The 18,814-nt window shown below is 42.3% G+C and overlaps 1 protein-coding gene across 19 annotated transcripts in view; it reads left to right on the top strand.

Annotated features, from left to right (window-relative positions):
• The window catches only part of SYNE1 (spectrin repeat containing nuclear envelope protein 1), a 497,963-nt gene that overhangs the window by 464,461 nt on the left and 14,688 nt on the right, over positions 1–18,814 (top strand). For 15 of the 19 annotated variants that reach the window (XM_061428348.1, XM_061428353.1, XM_061428343.1 and 12 more), the window contains 8 exons: positions 3,767–3,958; positions 4,883–5,216; positions 7,647–7,715; positions 9,456–9,598; positions 11,709–11,835; positions 12,582–12,793; positions 16,064–16,264; positions 17,688–17,816. In XM_061428348.1, the coding sequence (XP_061284332.1) occupies positions 3,767–3,958; positions 4,883–5,216; positions 7,647–7,715; positions 9,456–9,598; positions 11,709–11,835; positions 12,582–12,793; positions 16,064–16,264; positions 17,688–17,816 (1,407 nt within the window). The remainder of the gene's footprint in view (positions 1–3,766; positions 3,959–4,882; positions 5,217–7,646; positions 7,716–9,455; positions 9,599–11,708; positions 11,836–12,581; positions 12,794–16,063; positions 16,265–17,687; positions 17,817–18,814) is intronic. The other 4 variants (XM_061428354.1, XM_061428346.1, XM_061428345.1 and 1 more) reach the window with 1 other exon arrangement.

Below are 18,814 nucleotides of genomic sequence, written 5' to 3'. Positions count from 1 at the left end.
CTGCAGCAATTCTGGAGCCCAAGAAAAAAAAGTCTGTCACTGTTTCCATTGTTTCCCCATCTATTTGCCATGAAGTGATAGAACCACCCTCTTTCAACAACACAAAAGACTCTACACATGGACATCACCAGATGGTCAACATCGAAATCAGATTGATTATATTCTTTGCAGCCAAAGATGGAGAAGCTCTATATCAGTCAGAAAAAACAAGACTGGGAGCTGACTGTGGCTCAGATCATGAACTCCTTTATTGCCAAATTCAGACTTAAATTGAAGAAAGTAGGGAAAACCACTAGACCATTCAGGTATGACCTAAATCAAATCCCTTATGATTATACAATGGAAGTGAGAAATAGATTTAAGGACCTAGATCTGATAGACAGAGAACCTGTTGAACTATGGATGGAGGTTCATGACACTGTACAGGAGACAGGGATCAAGACCATCCCCATGGAAAAGAAATGGAAAAAAGCAAAATGGCTGTCTGAGGAGGCCTTACAAATAGCTGTGAAAAGAAGAGAAGTGAAAAGCAAAGGAGAAAAGGAAAGATATAAGCATCTGAATGCAGAGTTCCAAAGAATAGCAAGGAGAGATAAGAAAGCCTTCTTCAGGGATCAATGCAACAAAATACAGGAAAACAACAGAATGGGAAAGACTAGAGATCTCTTTAAGAAAATTAGAGATACCAAGGGAACATTTCGTGCAAAGATGGGCTCAATAAAGGACAGAAATGGTATGGACCTAACAGAAGCAGAAGATATTAAGAAGACGTGGCAAGGATACACAGAACTGTACAAAAAACAGCTTCACAACCAAGATAATCACGATGGTGTGATCACTCACCTAGAACCAGACATTTTGGAATGTGAAGTCAAGTGGTCCTTAGAAAGCATCACTACTCAGAAAGCTAGTGGAGGTGATAGAATTCCAGTTGAGCTATTTCAAATCCTGAAAGATGATGCTGTGAAAGTGCTGCACTCAATATGCCAGCAAATGTGGAAAACTCAGCAGTGGCCACAGGACTGGAAAAGGTCAGTTTTCATTCCAATCCCAAAGAAAGGCAATGCCAAAGAATGCTCAAACTACCACACAATTGCACTCATCTCACACGCTAGTAAAGTAATGCTCAAAATTCTCCAAGCCAGGCACAATACGTGAACCGTGAACTTCCAGATATTCAAGCTGATTTTAGAAAAGGCAGAGGAACCAGAGATCAAATTGCCAACATCCATTGGATCATCAAATAAGCAAGAGAGTTCCAGAAAAAAAATCTATTTCTGCTTCATTGAGTATGCCAAAGTCTTTGACTATGTGGATAACAATAAACTGTGGAAATTCTTCAAGAGGTGGGAATACCAGACCACCTGACATACCTCTTGAGAAACCTATATGCAGGTCAGGAAGCAACAGTTAGAACTGGACATGGAACAACAGACTGGTTCCAAATAGGAAAAGGAGTATATCAAGGCTGTATATTGTCACCCTGCTTATTTAACTTCTATGCAGAGTACATCATGAGAAACGCTGGGCTGGAAGAAGCACAAGCTGGACTCAAGATTTCCAGGAGAAATATCAGTCACTTCAGATATGCAGATGACACCACCCTTATGGCAGAAAGTGAAGAGGAGCTAAAAAGCCTCTTGATGAAAGTGAAAGAGGAGAGTGAAAAAGTTGGCTTAAAAGTCAACATTCAGAAAACTAAGATCATGGCATCTGGTCCCATCACTTCATAGGAAATAGATGGGGAAACAGTGGAAACAGTGTCAGACTCCAAAATCACTGAAGATGGTGACTGCAGGCATGAAATTAAAAGTCTCACTCCTTGGAAGGCAAGTTATGACCAACCTAGATAGCATATTGAAAAGCAGAGACATTACTTTGCTGACAAAGGTCCGTCTGGTCAAGGCTATGGTTTTTCCAGTGGTCATGTATGGATGTGAGAGTTGGACTGTAAAGAAAGCTGAGCACCAAAGAATTGATGCTTTTGAGCTGTGGTGTTGGAGAAGACTCTTGAGAGTCCCTTGGACTGCAAGGAGATCCAACCAGTCCATTCTAAAGGAGATCAGTCCTGGGTGTTCTTTGGAAGGACTGATGCTGCAACTGAAACTCCAATACTTTGGCTACCTCATGCGAAGAGTTGACTCATTGGAAAAGACCCTGATGGTGGGAGGGATTGGGGGCAGGAGGAGAAGGCGACGACAGAGGATGAGATGGTGGATTGCATCACCGACTCAATGGACATGGGTTTGGGTGAACTCCAGGAGTTGGTGATGGACAGGGAGGCCTGGCGTGCTGCGATTCATGGGGTCGCAAAGAGTCAGACACGACTGAGCGACTGAACTGAACTGACTGATAGGACCAGATGCCATTATCTTAGTTTTTTGAATGTTGATTTTTAGGCCAGCTTTTTCACTCTCCTCTTTCACTAACTTTCACTAACCTGAAATATCAAAAACTTCAGATACACTGATGATACCACCCTTATGGCATTAAGTGAAGAGTAACTAAAGAGCCTCTTGATAAAAGTGAAAAAGGAGAGTGAAGCATTTTACATGGGGAGGGTTATATATTAGATATGAGGATTCCCTCAAAGGAAGAATGTTTAATATCTTGAATAATATGCAATGAAGCTTATGAAATTTTCATCCCAAGATAAGAGAATAAGTAGACTTTTTTTATAAGAATAGTCATGTTGCCTTAGAGAAGGAAATGGCAACCCACTCCAGTATTCTTGCCTGGAAAATCCCATGGGCAGAGAGGCCTGGTTGGCTCCAGTGCATGAGGTCGCAAGAGTCAGACAGGACTTAACAACTAAACTACCACTCATGGTGCCTGTGACTTTAAAGTTGTCATAATAAAGCAAGGAAATTACCTTTACTTCTAGATTCTCAGAATAAAAAAATCATAAAATAGCCCCAGTATTTTATTTAATAGACCAGCCTCTCCATCCTTCCCCTTCACCTCAACTCTCCCAAGTTGTTTCACAGGTAGAAATACCTATTTAAAAGCTTTAGCAGGAAATTTCTACCAAGTGGTAGTTGAATCTTTTCTATCTGGACTCTGGCAGGATCATAGCATTTATAACCGCCCTCTTTCTCCCTTGGCATTCTTTTTATTATTGGGAAATTTCAACTATTCCAGAGTTTATTCTTGTGTTGAATTAAAATTTATCCCTTGAAACATGTTCCCTGAGGCTTATCTGTTTTGAATCATATAAAATAAGCCTAAGGAATCCAGAATTACCTGTTTTTCAAATAATTACAGTTTTTCCTACTTATGTCCTGAAATAGTCAAATCATCTGAGAAGAATTTGTGATATTGTGATTTTGGATGGTTTTTCTTACTCATGTTTGACATCTTGGAAAATCTAAAATTTAAATATTGAATAGAATTCTTTAAAATGCTAAATTAACTCTGGTGGCTCTCTATTGCTTGCCATTACTTTTCATCAGGGACAGCCAGTGCTCTCAACTTTATGATGGGTTTGAATGTTTTTTCCTATGATTCTCTTACCCACACTGTCCATGGTGGTAAATTTTATTAGGCAAAGGCGCCTCTCTGGTCATGGAATTCTAACAATTCCATTTCTACTTCCTGTTCTGATTTCAAAATTTTATAGCTTACTTTAGAAAGTAATAGCCTCTTGGCTTGTCTTTGTCTACGGTAAACTAAATATCCCCTACATGGTTTTTCTTAATATGTATCTTAGAGTTACTTCATGTTTATGTGAGTCATGAAAAATTAACATGAGAGGTATGCTCCCTAGGCCTTCCAGCAGGAAATCTCATTGAACCACAATAAGATTGAACAGATAATCGCCCAAGGAGAACAGCTGATAGAGAAGAGTGAGCCCTTGGATGCGGCCGTCATTGAGGAAGAGCTGGATGAGCTCCGACGTTACTGTCAGGAGGTCTTTGGACGCGTGGAAAGATACCATAAGAAACTGATTCGCCTGCCTGTACGTGACACTGTTTTTTCATGGTCATGAAGTCTAAAGAGAATTAATAATGTGAGATCAAGTAGCATCGTTTAGTGGGTACTGGACTCTGGAGCCAGAGTGCTTCATATGGCTTGCCTTAGTTTCGTTAATGTAAACCTGGCTTAATAACTGTACCTATCTCATAGAAAGGATTGCTTTGGGCATGATATGAGTTCATATATAAATATATATATCTATTTATATATTTGTATTTATATATATATATATACACGTACATGCATATAAAGAGCTTAGAAGAGTACTTGGCACATATCTTCCATGGAAGATCAAGAAGCTTCTAGAGGAAACAAGGGGATAAAGGTGAGCAGTGTTAAACAGTGGCCCAATTGATGTGGTTGTTTAGCTGAATTTATTTTTCTTTTCCTTTTCCCTAATTGCTACCATAATCATAGCTCATTGTCAAGATGTTATTATTAGAATATTTGTCATCTTCTGTGATAAAGTGTATTTTCTATCTGGAATACAAGGTGTAAAAGGCCCAGGGTTTTATGTAAAAAGCTAAGGTGTTATCAGTGATTCCCTTTGGCTCCTGATCTGTGCCATTCAGTACTTACTGTGTTGCAGGTTAGATACTAAGTTATCTTTATTTACAGTATCTTATTTAATCTTCTGTCAATTTTTTGAAGTAGGTCTTAATATTATCTCCATTTTACCAGCGATAAAATTGAGAATTTACTAGATTCACGTATAAGGCATTTTGAAAAGTGCTCAGAAGATACTTATTTATTATTCGATGATAGGAAGTTTAAAATTAACCCTACTAAGACAGGGGTGTGGTCCAGCTAGGCTTGCGTGCTGAACATTGATGAGAGGCAGAGCACAGAGTGGGGAGGGGACCAGCTGACCGCTGCAGTAACAGGGCTGTCTTGGCTGCGTTTCTAGCTCCCAGATGATGAGCACGACCTCTCTGACCGGGAGCTGGAACTGGATGAGGTTGGAACTCTGTCAGACCTCCACTGGCGGGACACCTCCACGGACGGCGTGCTCTCCCCGCAGCCTTCCTCCAACCCCTCCCTCTCACTCGCCCAGCCCCTCCGGAGTGAGAGGTCTGGACGAGACACCCCCGCCAGTGTGGACTCCATCCCCCTGGAATGGGACCATGACTATGACCTCAGCCGTGACCTGGAGTCCGCGGTGTCCAGAACTCTGCCGTCTGAGGACGAAGAGGGTCCGGAAGATAAAGATTTCTACCTCAGGGGAGCTGTTGGCTTATCAGGTAGGAAAGAGCTCCTCCTATGTGTATGCTAGCTTGAAAGAAAATATGAAGGAATGGATACTGTCCTGAAAACCCATAGCTAAGCAGAATCATCTTCCTTCTCCCATCAAGGGAACTTGGACTCAATGGCGTAATTGGATATTAACATGGTTCACAAATGCAAAATTGGTATGACCACTGATTTATCCCACATATGCTTACATTCTTACTACATGACTGGCGCTTTATAAGTACTGGAAATACACAGTTCCTTTTCTTTTCAAAGAGCTTACGTTCTAGGGTGGTAGTGTGGTATAGTGTGGAGGTGGTTCAGTCGCTAAGTCGTGTCCGACTCTTTTTGATCCCATGGACTGGAGCCCACCAGACTCCTCTGTCCGTGGGATTCTCCAGGCAAGAATACTGGAGTGGGTTGCCATTTCCTGCTCCAGGGGACTTCCCAATCCAGAGGTCGAATCTGCATCCCCTGTATTGCAGGCAAATTCTTTACTTCTGAGCTACCAAGGAAGCCCTAACACTCTAGGGTGGAACACAGACAAATAAGAAACACCTGTGTGAAATGTTTGGCACTGGAGTAGCAGGGTACACAAGGTGATGTGAAAACAGCCCGGGGGTGGCTGAGCCGGAGCTTTGGAGAAAGGCTTTAGAGAAGAGACCTGTGCTGAGACCTGCAGGATGAGTAGAAGTCAGCCAGGAGGATGTGACAGTGTCCAGAGGAAGAAAAGAGAGGACGCCCATCTCAGCTTTATGACCAGCCTCAGCACTTTCAGTCACCTGGAGTTTGTCTAGAATGACAGGGCTGTAGATTGAGAGGTGGAGAGTGAACAAAGAGGAGATGGAAAGATGAACCAGGGCCTGGTCATACAGCAACCTGTTTATCATGAAAAGCAGTTTTACCGTGAAGACCCTAGACAGTCACAGCAGGGCTCTAAGGAGGGAGGCAATGTGATCTGATGTCTGTTTTCAAAGAACCTGTCTCAGCAATATCTAGAGAAGGGCACATTGAAAGAAAGTCCAGATGGAATCACTTTACAGTCCAGGACACAGATGTGGTTATGGCCTGAACTAAGGAAGCAGCGCTGGGAATAGATGAAAGCTATGAGAAATCATGAGACGGCTCCTGCGTGACTGATGGCTGATTGGATTGCGGCTGAAGTGATTTTTCTGGTGTGAACATCTTGGTAAAAGAAGCAGGTGGTCCTAGGCTCTGAGGACCACGAGTAGGAGAGAATGTTCTGGGTGGCTGTGGAGCCACCGGGGCAGGGCAGTGAGAGAGCAGGAGGCAGTGAGTTCCTCTGGGCACGTCCTGAACTTGAGATGCTATGGCCTATCCCACCGGAAAAAGCCAGCAATGGATGGCTACATGGGTCAGGAACCAGAAATGTAGACTAGATAGTTATCCACATGTCAGTGGTCCCCAAGGAAAGAAAGGAGACCACACAGGAAGAGTGTACAAAGGGAATCAAGACATATGAAGCCTCAGGAAGCACCTATAGTGAAGAGGTGGACAGAGAAAGAGGAGCATTTTAAGAAAGGTGAGTCGACATAGAATAAATAACCATAGGCCGATTTGTAGCCCGTATAAACGCATCTCACACATTCCCTAAAAGACAATTTCTGCTTTTTCTTTGTGTGATGGTTCACATTTGGATTCCCAAGAGGCTGATGCTGTACAAAAAGAAAATGATTTCTCTCGTTTCTATTTTGTTTTTACAGTACAGCCTAATAACTAAGCATTTTGCATCTAAAGCAGAAATACTCAATATGCAGTCCCTCAGCCACACATGACAGCTGAGCACTGAAATGTGACTGTGCAGATGGATATTTGCTGCGTCCAGTGCCCTTACACAAACACACAGAATTCAAAGACTTAGCACAAAGCAAGTGTGTAAAATATTAATAATAGTACTTATGTTGATTACATGTTATACTTTAGATTCATTGATTTAGTAAAATTAAGTATTGAATGTATTTTCATCCCTTGACTTGTCATTGTGGCTCTTAGACTCTTTAAAACAATGTATGTTATTTCTGTTGGACAGCACCGCTCTAGAACCTGTATGGATTGCAATTCCAGTTATGCCGCTACTAGCGGTAGAAACTTGACTGAGTAACAATTCCCCTGGGCCTCAGTTTTTTTCATCAATAAAATGAGAATAACACTTCCACACACCCTGTAGGGTTTCTGTGAGGATAAACGAGTGCCCAGAACATCGCCTGGCTCATAAAACACTCTCCATCAATGAGAGCCTTTATTATGATTTATTTCAGGAACCCTTTGGTGGTCGGACTCAGACTTCTCTGTATGTTCAAGAATTATCGGCCCAGAATGATTAATTTCCTTTTTTCCCTCTAGGAAAGTTATTTTCTTGCCATCAGGGGATCCAGGTTTGCAGACCTTAGCTGTCAACTTAGACTGTGCTCTTTTTGCAGATGTAGTGATCCCTGAAAGTCCCGAGGCCTATGTTAAACTCACAGAAAGTGCAATCAGAAATTCCTCTGGTAGGCACCAAAGCCAAAGCAGACCTCCCCTGCTCACCTGTAACCAGCCTTCTCCTCTCTGAGCACCTTTACCCGCCCTCTCACAGCTCTGTGCCACAAGCATGTTAAGGCAGAAACTTCTTCTCTGACTGCCGTCTCAGAAACAAAAACCCAAACCACTTGGTTGATCCACACCAAGAGTAAAACTTCAGTGAAAGTGGAAATGTTGGTCACTCAGTCATGTCCAACTCTTTGTGACCCCATGGCCTGTAGCCTGCCAGGCTCCTCTCTCCATGGAATTCTCCAAGCAAGAATACAGGAGTGGGTAGCCATTCCCTCCTCCAGAGGATCTTCCCTGGGTCTTCCCAGGGATTAAACCTGAGTCTCCCACATTGCAGGCAGATTCTTTACTGCCTGAGCCACCAGGGAAGCCCATAGCTCCAGTAATCAAGTGCGGTAAAATAACCATTCAACTTGTGAAATGGTAGTCACTCTCAGTAAGTATGAACTATGATGCCTATTAATGGCAGAAAATAGATGGAAACACTAGTCTTAGCATTGGTGCTCTAGCTCCCTGCTTGGTTGTAACAGCTCTGACTTTATGACTTCAAGGAGGAATTGCAGACCCATCACTGGCTGGGGAGTCAGGGCTCAGGGATTCTGTCCCAAGTTCACTAGCTTATAGGCCCACTGTTTATCTTCCTGATCTCTGGGGGCCCATAAAAGACAAAGGATGAGTCAGGTATTCAGCTCCAAAAAATTAGACTCTCGCTGTAGACGAACTGTAGTTCAGAGTCTGTAATCTGGAGGACAATGGAGAGAACAGGGTTGGACCCTGGTGATAGGGTGTTGACTCGTGAGATTATTAGTTTACACTTAACGTTTCTATAAAAAAGCAAAAGGATGAAAAATAAAGTCTCATTGCTAAAATGGTGACTACCTGAGTGATTCCCAGTGAGAGACTTCTTCCAGGTGTATTTAGAAGGCTTTCTTTCCAAAAGAGAATTAATAAAGCTTACTAATGTTTACTGTGCTTTCACCCTGCGCTAGCTTCACTCTGACGATCATATTCTTGTTGAGTTCAAAGACTGTACCGCACACACACACACAAATTTCCAAAACAACATCACGTCTCTCAAAGGTAAGCCAGGAGTTCTAAGCTCAGAGTGGGAGCACGCCTGGATGGAAATGCTAAAATTTTCACTTTCTCCTGGTTTTGTTTCAAGTTTCAGACAAAATGAAGTCATTGCTAGCGTGGCTCCTCCACACATACCTTTTCTCAGCTCACGTGAAGTCTTGCTTTAAGTGAAGGGTGCAGCCACTTGAGACTTCAGGGGCACCATCTTCTCCTGAGATGCAGAGAGGAAAATAAGATGGTGTGACTTTCTGTTTGATAAGTGACTGCAGAGGGAGCCTGAGACGTAACTGATAACTCCCAGTTATCGGGGAGCAGAAGGGACCACCTGAGGTTTTGAGAATGGCCCTCCCCAACTCACAGTGTGCAGTTTAAGAGGAAGCAGACTCACAGGCTGTGAGAACCTACTGTGTGGCCCCTGGGGCAGCACCCAGTCAGCTTGGACTCCTGGTCAAGCACATTCATCAGTCTAGTCATTTGAACTCCTAACCCACCAGCATGTCAGTACTAAATGTGCCTTATGATCACCCACACACATGCCATCTCTCTGCTGCCCTGCCTGTAGAATTTCTTAACCATCTCCTTGAATGTCAAGCTTATTGAGATTCTCATGGTTGACGCTGCAGGGGACCCTGGTGCCTTGGAGTCACAGATCCAACAGCTGGGCAAAGCCTTGGATGACAGCCGCTTTCAGATGCAGCAAACAGAGAATATCATCCACAGCAAAATGCCCACAGGACCAGAGCTAGACTCCGGCTACAGGGGCTACGTGAGTATCCGGGCCCTTCTTGATCCTCATACGTACCTGGTGATCACAGCTGTGTGACAAAGAACCATCTGTTTGTGGCATGAGGTCTGTGTCCGCTCTCCGCGTACCAAACTGCTCTTGAACTCATAGATGTGTGTGCAAAACAAAGCCCTGTTAGCAGGTTACCTTTGGTGCAAAAGTGGTCTGTGCTCAGCCCCCTGATCTACCTTAAGAACCAGCCTGTTCCTTTACACAGAGAACTGAAAGTGAAAGTGTTAGTCAGTCAGTCGGTCGTGTCAGACTCTTTTTTTTGACACTGTGGACTGTAGCCCGCCAGGCTCCTCTGTCCATGGGATTCTCCAGGCAAGAATACTGGAGTGGGTAGAAGATCCCTTCTCCAGGGGATCTTCCTGATCCAGGGGATCGAATCCAGATCTCTTGTGAAATCTTTCCACAGATTGCTTTGGCCCTGGAAGGTAACTAGGCATTCTTTCAAATTCAGTTAATGATTTTTCTGACCAAGGTTATGCTCGGAGCAGCTGGTATATTGCTGACATGGAATAGGTTTAGTTCTTTTCCTGGGTGTCTTTTGAGTCACTTGATGACCCTGGGATTTTTGTATTCTCTTGTTTGTTTTCTCATTCTGGGGAAAACAATTCTGACTAACAAGATTTGGAGAGAAGATGGCAAGAGATTGTGTGTATTACCAGTTCCATTTTTAAAGCTCTTTGTAAAGTATGTAATAGCTTTGCTCTGCTCAAGTTACTGACAGAATAACTTCCCAGAGAAATACTCAGAGAATTACCTGTGTTCTTACGCATACTTAAGCAAGAAGATTTGAAAGTAAATCTCTTCAAGGCCTTCTGTCATGTCTCTTCACACCCCTCGTAAAAGGCAAGAAAAATTAATTTCCCTAAGCCTAATGACAATTCACACGTACTGCTTTTTTGAAACCAGGGAAGAGAACCTTTTATGCTGACGTTAACATCCTCACAGTCACAGAAGAGTAATTAATTAATCATGAGTTTACTTCCTGTTCAATTTGGCCTCTTATCCTGACTTCTATTATAGTGAAACCTCCTTTTAAAAAATATAATACAGTTTCACAATGAGCGTGCTGAAATCAACTGAGATTATACTTAACACCAATCAAAAGCAATCAAAGTAACTTAAGAGCAACATGATTTGGTAAAGGCTTTGAAAGAAAACGTTATGATCACGTGTAACAGGCATGCCTTGAAATGATTTGTTCCTTTAGTCTTTGAATATGTGAATATTAAATATGGAGTTGGAAGCTTTTCTTTTGATGTCAGATTTATTCCCTTAGTATCTATTAAGCATTTCTTAGATTTTCTCATGAAACAGCTGGTGTTAATATTGTTTTATTCTTTTAAGCATTTTAATTACTTAATGCAAATAGATGCCCCTGTGAGATTTGTGGTAATATCACTGTTCCCACACTTCAGTTTAAGAAAAAGGGAGCAGCTTGCCAAAGACAATATGTTATATTGCCAGCTGAGGGCTCTGAGTGTTAAATCCCAGATCGATTTAGTCTGTTTTGATTCATAAATTTTAAAAGAAATTGGGAGGACTTGTGTAAAACCATGTGTGCCAAGTATATCTTCAAGGCATTGCTTTGTGTAAATATGAACATGTCACATGTTTTAGAAGCATGTTTTTGAACTTGACTTTTTTGTTTCCAGCAGAGCAGCTTACTCTTTTTTTTTTTTTTGGCTGTGCGGGGTCTTCATTGCTGCACAGGCTTTTCTCTAGTTGTGGCAAACAGGGCTACTCTCTAGTTAGGGTGCAAGGGTTTCTCATTGCGGTGGCTTCTCTCATGGAGTACAGAGTCTAGAGCACGGGCTTACTTGTGATGCTTGAGGTTTAGTTGCTCCATAGCATGTGGGATCCTCCCAGATGAGAGATGAAACCCATGTCTCCTGAATTGGCAGGCAGATTCTTTACCACTGAGCCATCAGGGAAGCTAAGAGCAGCTTACTCTTTACAGAAAGGTAGCACTTAGCCACTGTCTCTTTTGAGGAACTCCAAAGATATTTTCCCCAGGATCTCTTGCACTCATGACAGCTTGAGAATTTTGTGACAAGGGAGCCTCTTTTCTGTGTCTAAACAGATGAAACTGCTGGGTGAATGCAGTGGCAGCATAGACTCAGTGAAAAGACTGGAGCACAAGCTGACCGAGGAAGAGGACCATTTTCCTGGCTTTGTTAACTTGAATAGCACTGAAACCCAAACAGCTGGTGAGTATGTTGTGCTCTATTCAGGACAGAGTGAAATAGAAGATCTCAAAACACTCTGATGCCTCTGAGTTCCACTGTGTTGCTTACCTCAATCTATACTATTCTGTCCTGAGAACTTTCCTTCAGGTTACAAGGATCTCTGGGGACAGAACAAGAAGGTGAAAAATATCACAGTGGTTTTTCCCCATGTCCCATTTATTTTAAAGCATCATCTTTGAATCGCTAGTCAGGAATCTTCTAGATATATGCCCAGTGCTCTCAGAGCTCTATTGCAGAAAGAAACCAAGAACTGAAAGTTATCTTCACCAACTTTATTGTTGTTGTTGTTTAATATCTCTGTATGTATTTATTTTGGCTACCCCGGGTCTTAGTTGCAGCATGCGGGATCTAGTTCCCTGACCAGGGATCGAACTCAGGCCACCCTGCATTGGGAACAGGGAGTCCTAGCCACTGGACCACCAGGGAAGTCCCGATGTTCACTCACTTTAATGCTATCACTTCATAAATCTCTTTACAGTGTTAAATCTTATGTAGCTGATTTTTTTCTTCCCCATCATTGTTAAAAATGCAGATAAGAAAAATACAGCCACTATCCTGTTACTTACAGCTGACAGCAATGGAAATGCCCAGTGGCATTACTTTCTTTTCTGTTTTAGAGTTAGCGCCCATGTCGGTTTCAAGCATTTCCTAAACATTCCATGTGGAGGAAAGCCCCTCACTCTCGTGTGCATGTCCTGTCTTGCCAGGCGTGATTGACCGCTGGGAACTCATCCAGGCAGAGGCCCTGAGCAAGGAGCTGAGGATGAAACAGAAGCCCCAGAGGAGGCAGCAGTTGGACTCAGATCTGAATAGCGTTCTGACCTGGCTTAGGGAGACGGAGGGCGACCTGGAACAGCTTCAGCGCCTACAGCTCAGCACCGATATCCAGTCCATCGCGCTCCAAATCCAGAAGCTGAAGGTAGCTGCTCTCGGCCTTTTCCATGGTGCCAGACAGAAAGCGGCCACGTGGAATGCCCGGTCAGATGAAAAACACCAGCCCTGGCTGTTACACACTGACATAGCAGTGGGCCAGTGGTTGGTGGAAGTGGACACAGATGTTTCTCCAGCCATCCCGAGTCAGAGTGTTCCTAGGAAGGCTTGGAAGAGTTGAGAGCTGGACTGAATTGCAGACCCAGCCCCATAAAAATGTGTATATGTTTTAGTCGCTCAGTCACATCCAACTCTTTGAGACCCCATGGACTGTAGCCCATAGGCTGCTCTGTCTGTGGAATTTTCCAGAAAAGAATACTGGAGTGGGTAGCCATTCCCTTCTCCAGGGGATTTTCCAGACCCAGGGATCCAATGCATGTCTCTTGCATTGCAAGTGGATTCTTTACCATCTGAGCCACCAGGGAAGCCCCTCATGAAAATAATCATGATTTAATGACCAGTTAAAATTGCATAAAACCTCCAGGTACCTCTGGGACCTAGTTAACCTCTTTTAAGGCAAACACAGCTATGGCCAGGGCCCTACAAGTCTATCTAGAGCTGGAGAGGAAGCCTGTCCTAGATGGTATACATATGAGTTTGTAGAGACCTAAGGAAGCCACTTGTCACCCTGGAATCAGCAGAACTTCTGAACTAGGTTACCATAGCGGCAGAAGCAATTTTCAGTGTAATGAATCCAGCTAAACAAAACCTGCGGAGTAATCCTGCTACAACACCTGACATTTCCATTTGATTTTGACCTTGTTGGATGTAGTACAGAAGATAACCTTCTCTAACTCCCTCTCTAGATCGTAAAAATCCTCTTCAGCCCAGCTATTGAGATGCACTGAGATGCATGTGTGGAGACTTTTGTAAGCATACTGTGGATGGAGAGCTCAGTGTCCTCTTAATAGCTCTCTTGGTCCTGCCTTTTTGTTTGGAGAACGTCAAGCTGTGCTTTTCTTCAGATGTAGCTACTGGGCCCTCTAGACTCAAGGATTAAGCAAAACACACTGTCTTTGTGTCTCCCTGGTTTCTGTGTGTGCTGGTTTTCTTTGGGACTGATGTTTTTCTGCCTTGTTTTAGCTGTTATTTTGTTTTAAATTTTCAAACAGTGAAATGAGTCTTCCCGACCACTGCTCAGACTTCTTATAGAGTAGCCTCTGTACCAGCTCCATCAATTTCAAGATGAAGCATCAGATGGGAAATGCAATTTATATTCTCTGGATTACTTTTTTTTTTTTTTTTTTTAGAGTGCTTAAATTACTTGAGTGTCTCTCCAGGAAAATGTAAGGCAGTGTTGCATTGTAATCAGTTCCTTAAAAGGTTGATGAAGCAAACATTGGCCAGAATCTGAGGCCTAAGTGAGATCAGGGTGGAAAAGTTGAGACCTTGAAAGTCAGCCTATGTGATAAGAAAAAGCCACCCTCTTATCCATCCCTCCCCTATCTTTCCTATCTGTTTTCTGAGGATAAATATGTGGAATAACCTAGTACTTTCTACAATATTTGCAGATTTTTGTGCTTTTTTGTGGTTGATTCTATATCATGGCATATTAAGAATCCACTTAAAAGTGAAAATTAAGACAAGTTGGAAACATAACAAATGGTGAGAATTATAAGAAAATGTAGCCTGGGTCGATGTGATCTATAGGGTCATTGACTCTACTTTGATCTGGGAACATTTAGACAGTACCAATATATTCAGTGATTAATGTATAAGCTTGTACTCAAGTTCTTGAAATTTAGTTCTAGATTTGGGGGAAATACACACAGTAACACATCAGTCACTTGTTTGTTTTTGTTCTGTTTTTTGTGAAACCAAGCTAAATTTGTTAGCTGATCAAATACTATTTATTCTCTTTATCATCTCAAAAAGTCTGGCCTGTGGCAGAGGCAGTGTTCTCAGGCTGTGGACCACTGACTGTCGGTGCCTGTGATGTCAGAACAGCTGGAGGCCAGGGCCTAGGAATCTGCTTTCTTACCAAGCGGTGCATTTCATACCTATGCGCACAACTTTGAGTAACATTGTTTTCAGCAGCTAAGTCATGTCTGCTTCTTTACAGAAGCAGACCCCATGGACTGCAGCACTCCAGGCTTCCCCATCCTTCACTATTTCCCAGAGTTTGCTCAAACTCATGTCCATTGAGTCTATGATGCCATCCAGCCGTCTCATCCTCTGTCACCCTCTTCTCCTCCTGCCCTTAATCCTTCTCCTCCTGCCCTTAATCCTTCTCAGTCTTTTCCAGTGAGTTGGCTCTTCACATCAGGTGGCCAAAGTATTGGAGCTTCAACTTCAGCATCAGTCCTTTTAATGAATATTCAGGGTTGATTTCTTTTAGGATTAACTGGTTTGATCTTCTTGCAGTCCAAGGGACTCTCAAGAGTCTTCTCCAGTACCACAATTTGAAAGCATCAGTTCTTTAGCACTCAGACTTCTTTGTGGTCCAACTCTCACATCCAAACAAGACTAACTGGAAAAACCACAGCTTTGACTATATGGACCTTTGTCAGGAAAGTGATATCTCTGCTTTTTAATATGTTGTCTAGGTTTGCTGTAGCTTTCCTTCCAAGGAGCAAGTGTCTTTTAATTTCATGGCTGCAGTCACTGTCCACAGTGATACTGGAGCCCAATGAGTAGCATTAGTCTACTGAAATTGAATTTGTACGCTGGAACTAAGAGCACATTTCCTGCTGCTCAGAACTGTTGGACGATGCTGTGTTTGGTTTGTTTTGGTTGGTTTGTTGTTGGACTCCCATGGTAGGGGCTGACTTCATCCTACTCTTTAGTTCACTGCCCAGGATCATCTTTGCTTCCTGAAAAGTTCCTTAATTTTATTTATCTATCCCTTTTCTCCCACTGTTTCTTAATCCCCATTCCTCAAACCCATAGCAACCATTCCAAAGTTTTAATCTTCTTTTTTCACATGTATTCCTGAAAAATGTGGATTTGTATGTGCACAATAAATTTTAAATTGCATAAGTGCTGTTTTGTAGCCTATAGCAATCTGTTTATGACTCTTTCACTTAACAACTGTATTTTCTTAAGATCCATTTATGTCAGTAAGTCTATATCTGATCCAATTCTTTTAGCTCCAGTGTGGTCCCCAGGGGTGTGTACCTTAGCCATCTTGCTATAAGGCCAGTGTTAATTAATGGATCTTTTTAATTTGGGTGAAGCATTTCCAGAGGTCTCAGACTATATCTCTTTAACGTTTTTATTGTTGTTTTCCTTGTTTGATTGTTCTCCTTTCTCTTTGCAGGAGCTCCAGAAAGCTGTGGACCAGCGCAAAGCCATCATCCTGTCCATCCATCTGTGCAGCTCCGAGTTCACTCAGCCTGGCCGGGAGGAGAGCCAGGATCTTCAGGACCGCTTGTCCCAGATGAACGGGCGGTGGGAACGCGTGTGCTCCCTGCTGGAGGAGTGGCGGGGTCTTCTCCAGGACGCGCTCATGCAGTGCCAGGTCTGTGGGGCTTTGGGCAGGCCACGTTCCAGAATCCAACACTTCCAGTGTGGCTGAGTCTGTAACTCAATTTATCAAGATCACTAGAGGGACGCAGTTACTTCCCAAAGTCAGTATTCATGTGAGGTAACTTTGTGCCCAGTTTTCATTTTACTGGAGAATGTGTACATATGACCCAGAGTTGAAAAACCCCATGTCCTTTAGAATTTGCAAGAGACTATTCCCATCAATTTATCTCAGCCTCACCATTCCTCCTTTGACTCATTCATGTATTCATTCAACAGATATGTTCTGAGCACATTAGGAGACACCCAAGTGAGCATTACAAATGTTTACCCATTCATTCGGACACAGTTACTTGCCCAGTGTTTACACACATGACAGACACCGCACTAAGCAGGCAGGAGACAGCCCAGCCTTTGCTTTTGTTGGGCAAGATGGACAACAAAAGTGCAAATAAGTGCTTAACCAAGCTACTTCCAGATATGATAAGGGTAACCGAATGAAAGCACTTTGGAATGGTGAGCAGGGAAGTCGTATGAATGTTTGAGCTGACACCAGAAGGATGTTGCCATGAAGGAGGTCAAGCAAGTGGCAAGTCTCAGAAGCAGGAAAGGGCTTAGCATCTTCAAGGACAGAAGGAGGCCAGAGGCCAGTGTGATCGGAGACAAATGGCCAAGAAAGATCCAGGAGGTGGTCAGGAGACAGATCATGCAGGGCTTTGTGGGCAGGGCCAGGAGTTTGGGTTATAATCTGAGCAGGATGAGAAGCCTGTATTCCAGGATTGTAGTTGCCCCCAAGAGTAATAGCTGCTTGAAGCAGGTACCCAAGCTGTGGCTTCCCCCATCTCTAGTTTAGCATCTCCCACCATGGAGATCTTCCATAACCATACCTTGATTAAATGAACACATGGATGTGTGGAGAGAAGGGATTGAATTTAGGCCTTCAAAGATGGAAAGATTTGGGGCCATCCCTGGTGGTCCAGTGGCTAAGACCCCGTGCTCCCAGTCCAGGGGTCCTGGGTTCAATCCCTAGTCAATGAGCTAGATCCCATATGCCACAACTAAGACCCAGCACAGCCAAATAATTATTTCTTTTTAATGTTAGAAAAATTTGAATACAGGAGGAAGAAAGAGGAAGAGAGTTCTTGTCTCCAATCTGTGTTAGAGCCCTAGGAACTCAGTATTTGATGCCAGTTTTCCTTATGTCTAATTTTTCCCTAGAGTAATAAATTAGATGTTTTTTGGTAAGAACTTGAACTCAGATAATTACAATAACTTCAGTGCCTTGCTTAGAAAAGAGTTGTGTATAAGATCTGAAAACCAATGGTAGGAATTGTAATGCATGGGTATTTAAGCTGTGAGAGAAAGAAAAATGTCTCATTCAAGACGATTTTATGCTCCATATTTTATTTTTTCCATAGGATTTTCATGAAATGAGTCACGGTTTGCTGCTTATGCTGGAGAACATCGACAGAAGGAAAAATGAAATTGTCCCCATTGATTCTAACCTTGATACAGAAATACTTCAGGACCATCACAAACAGCTTAAGGTGAGATATGTGGGCTTGGACAGCCTCTGCTTATGTTATAGTTGGTTGTGCTTGTTTACCTTTTATGTTGTAGTCTCTTAGTCTTTTTTACCCCTCATGATTTCTCATCTCTGTGAAGCAAGCATGTGCATAGAAGATGGCATATGCTGGCTTTAGAATCTTGTTCTAAAGCCGTTGCTCATCTAAAAATCTGTCTTCATCTTTGTTTTTTTTAAGCTAATTTTTTAATAGACTTTTGTAAAAAGTTTTTTTTCTAAGACATTTTTTTAAAGTCTTAATTGAATTTGTTACAATCTTGCTTTTGTTTAATGTTTTTGGTTTTTTGGCCACTAGGCATGTGGAATCTTAGCTCCCTGACCAGGAATCAAACCCACATCCCCTGCATTGGAAGGCAAAGTCTTAACTGTTGTACCACCAGGGAAGTCCTCAGATGGTCTTCATCTTAATTAGCCTCATTTTATCAAGGCAGTTCTATTCTTATTTACAATTTATTTCTAATTTAAACTTTATATATTGAATCTATGTCACAATACTATTTCGGATAACTGATAATAAAAGGACATTAAATCTATTAAAATAGAGAATCTATTAAAATAGAGACCATTAAAGATTTTTAAGAAGAATTAAGTATGTAGATTCAACTTCAGTATCAAGTTTTCTGAAATCTAAGACAAGGGAAACATGGTAAGTTAAACGATTTTCATTACCTGACAAAAAGGAAATATACTAGTTTTCAAGGAATAGGAAACTTTTTCTAGTACTAAATTCAAAAGGATATTTGCAAGATTTTTGTGTAGATTCTTATGCAAAGAACTTCGGACAATATAATGTGCCATATACTTAAGTGATTTTATGGAAGATAAGGAAGCATATTTGAGTTCCATTAGGAGAAAATAATTTGCACTTTGTCACTTTCTGTATTTTTAAAATGCTATTTCTTAACATTTAACACTCACAGTGACCTAACCAACAGAATTGGCAGCTTTTAGTTCAGTACT

This window comes from Bos javanicus, chromosome 9 (genome assembly GCF_032452875.1).
Source record: "Bos javanicus breed banteng chromosome 9, ARS-OSU_banteng_1.0, whole genome shotgun sequence".
NCBI lineage: Eukaryota > Metazoa > Chordata > Mammalia > Artiodactyla > Bovidae > Bos > Bos javanicus.
Note: the sequence above shows the minus strand (reverse complement) of the source record. Positions and strands in the feature narration are given on the sequence as shown.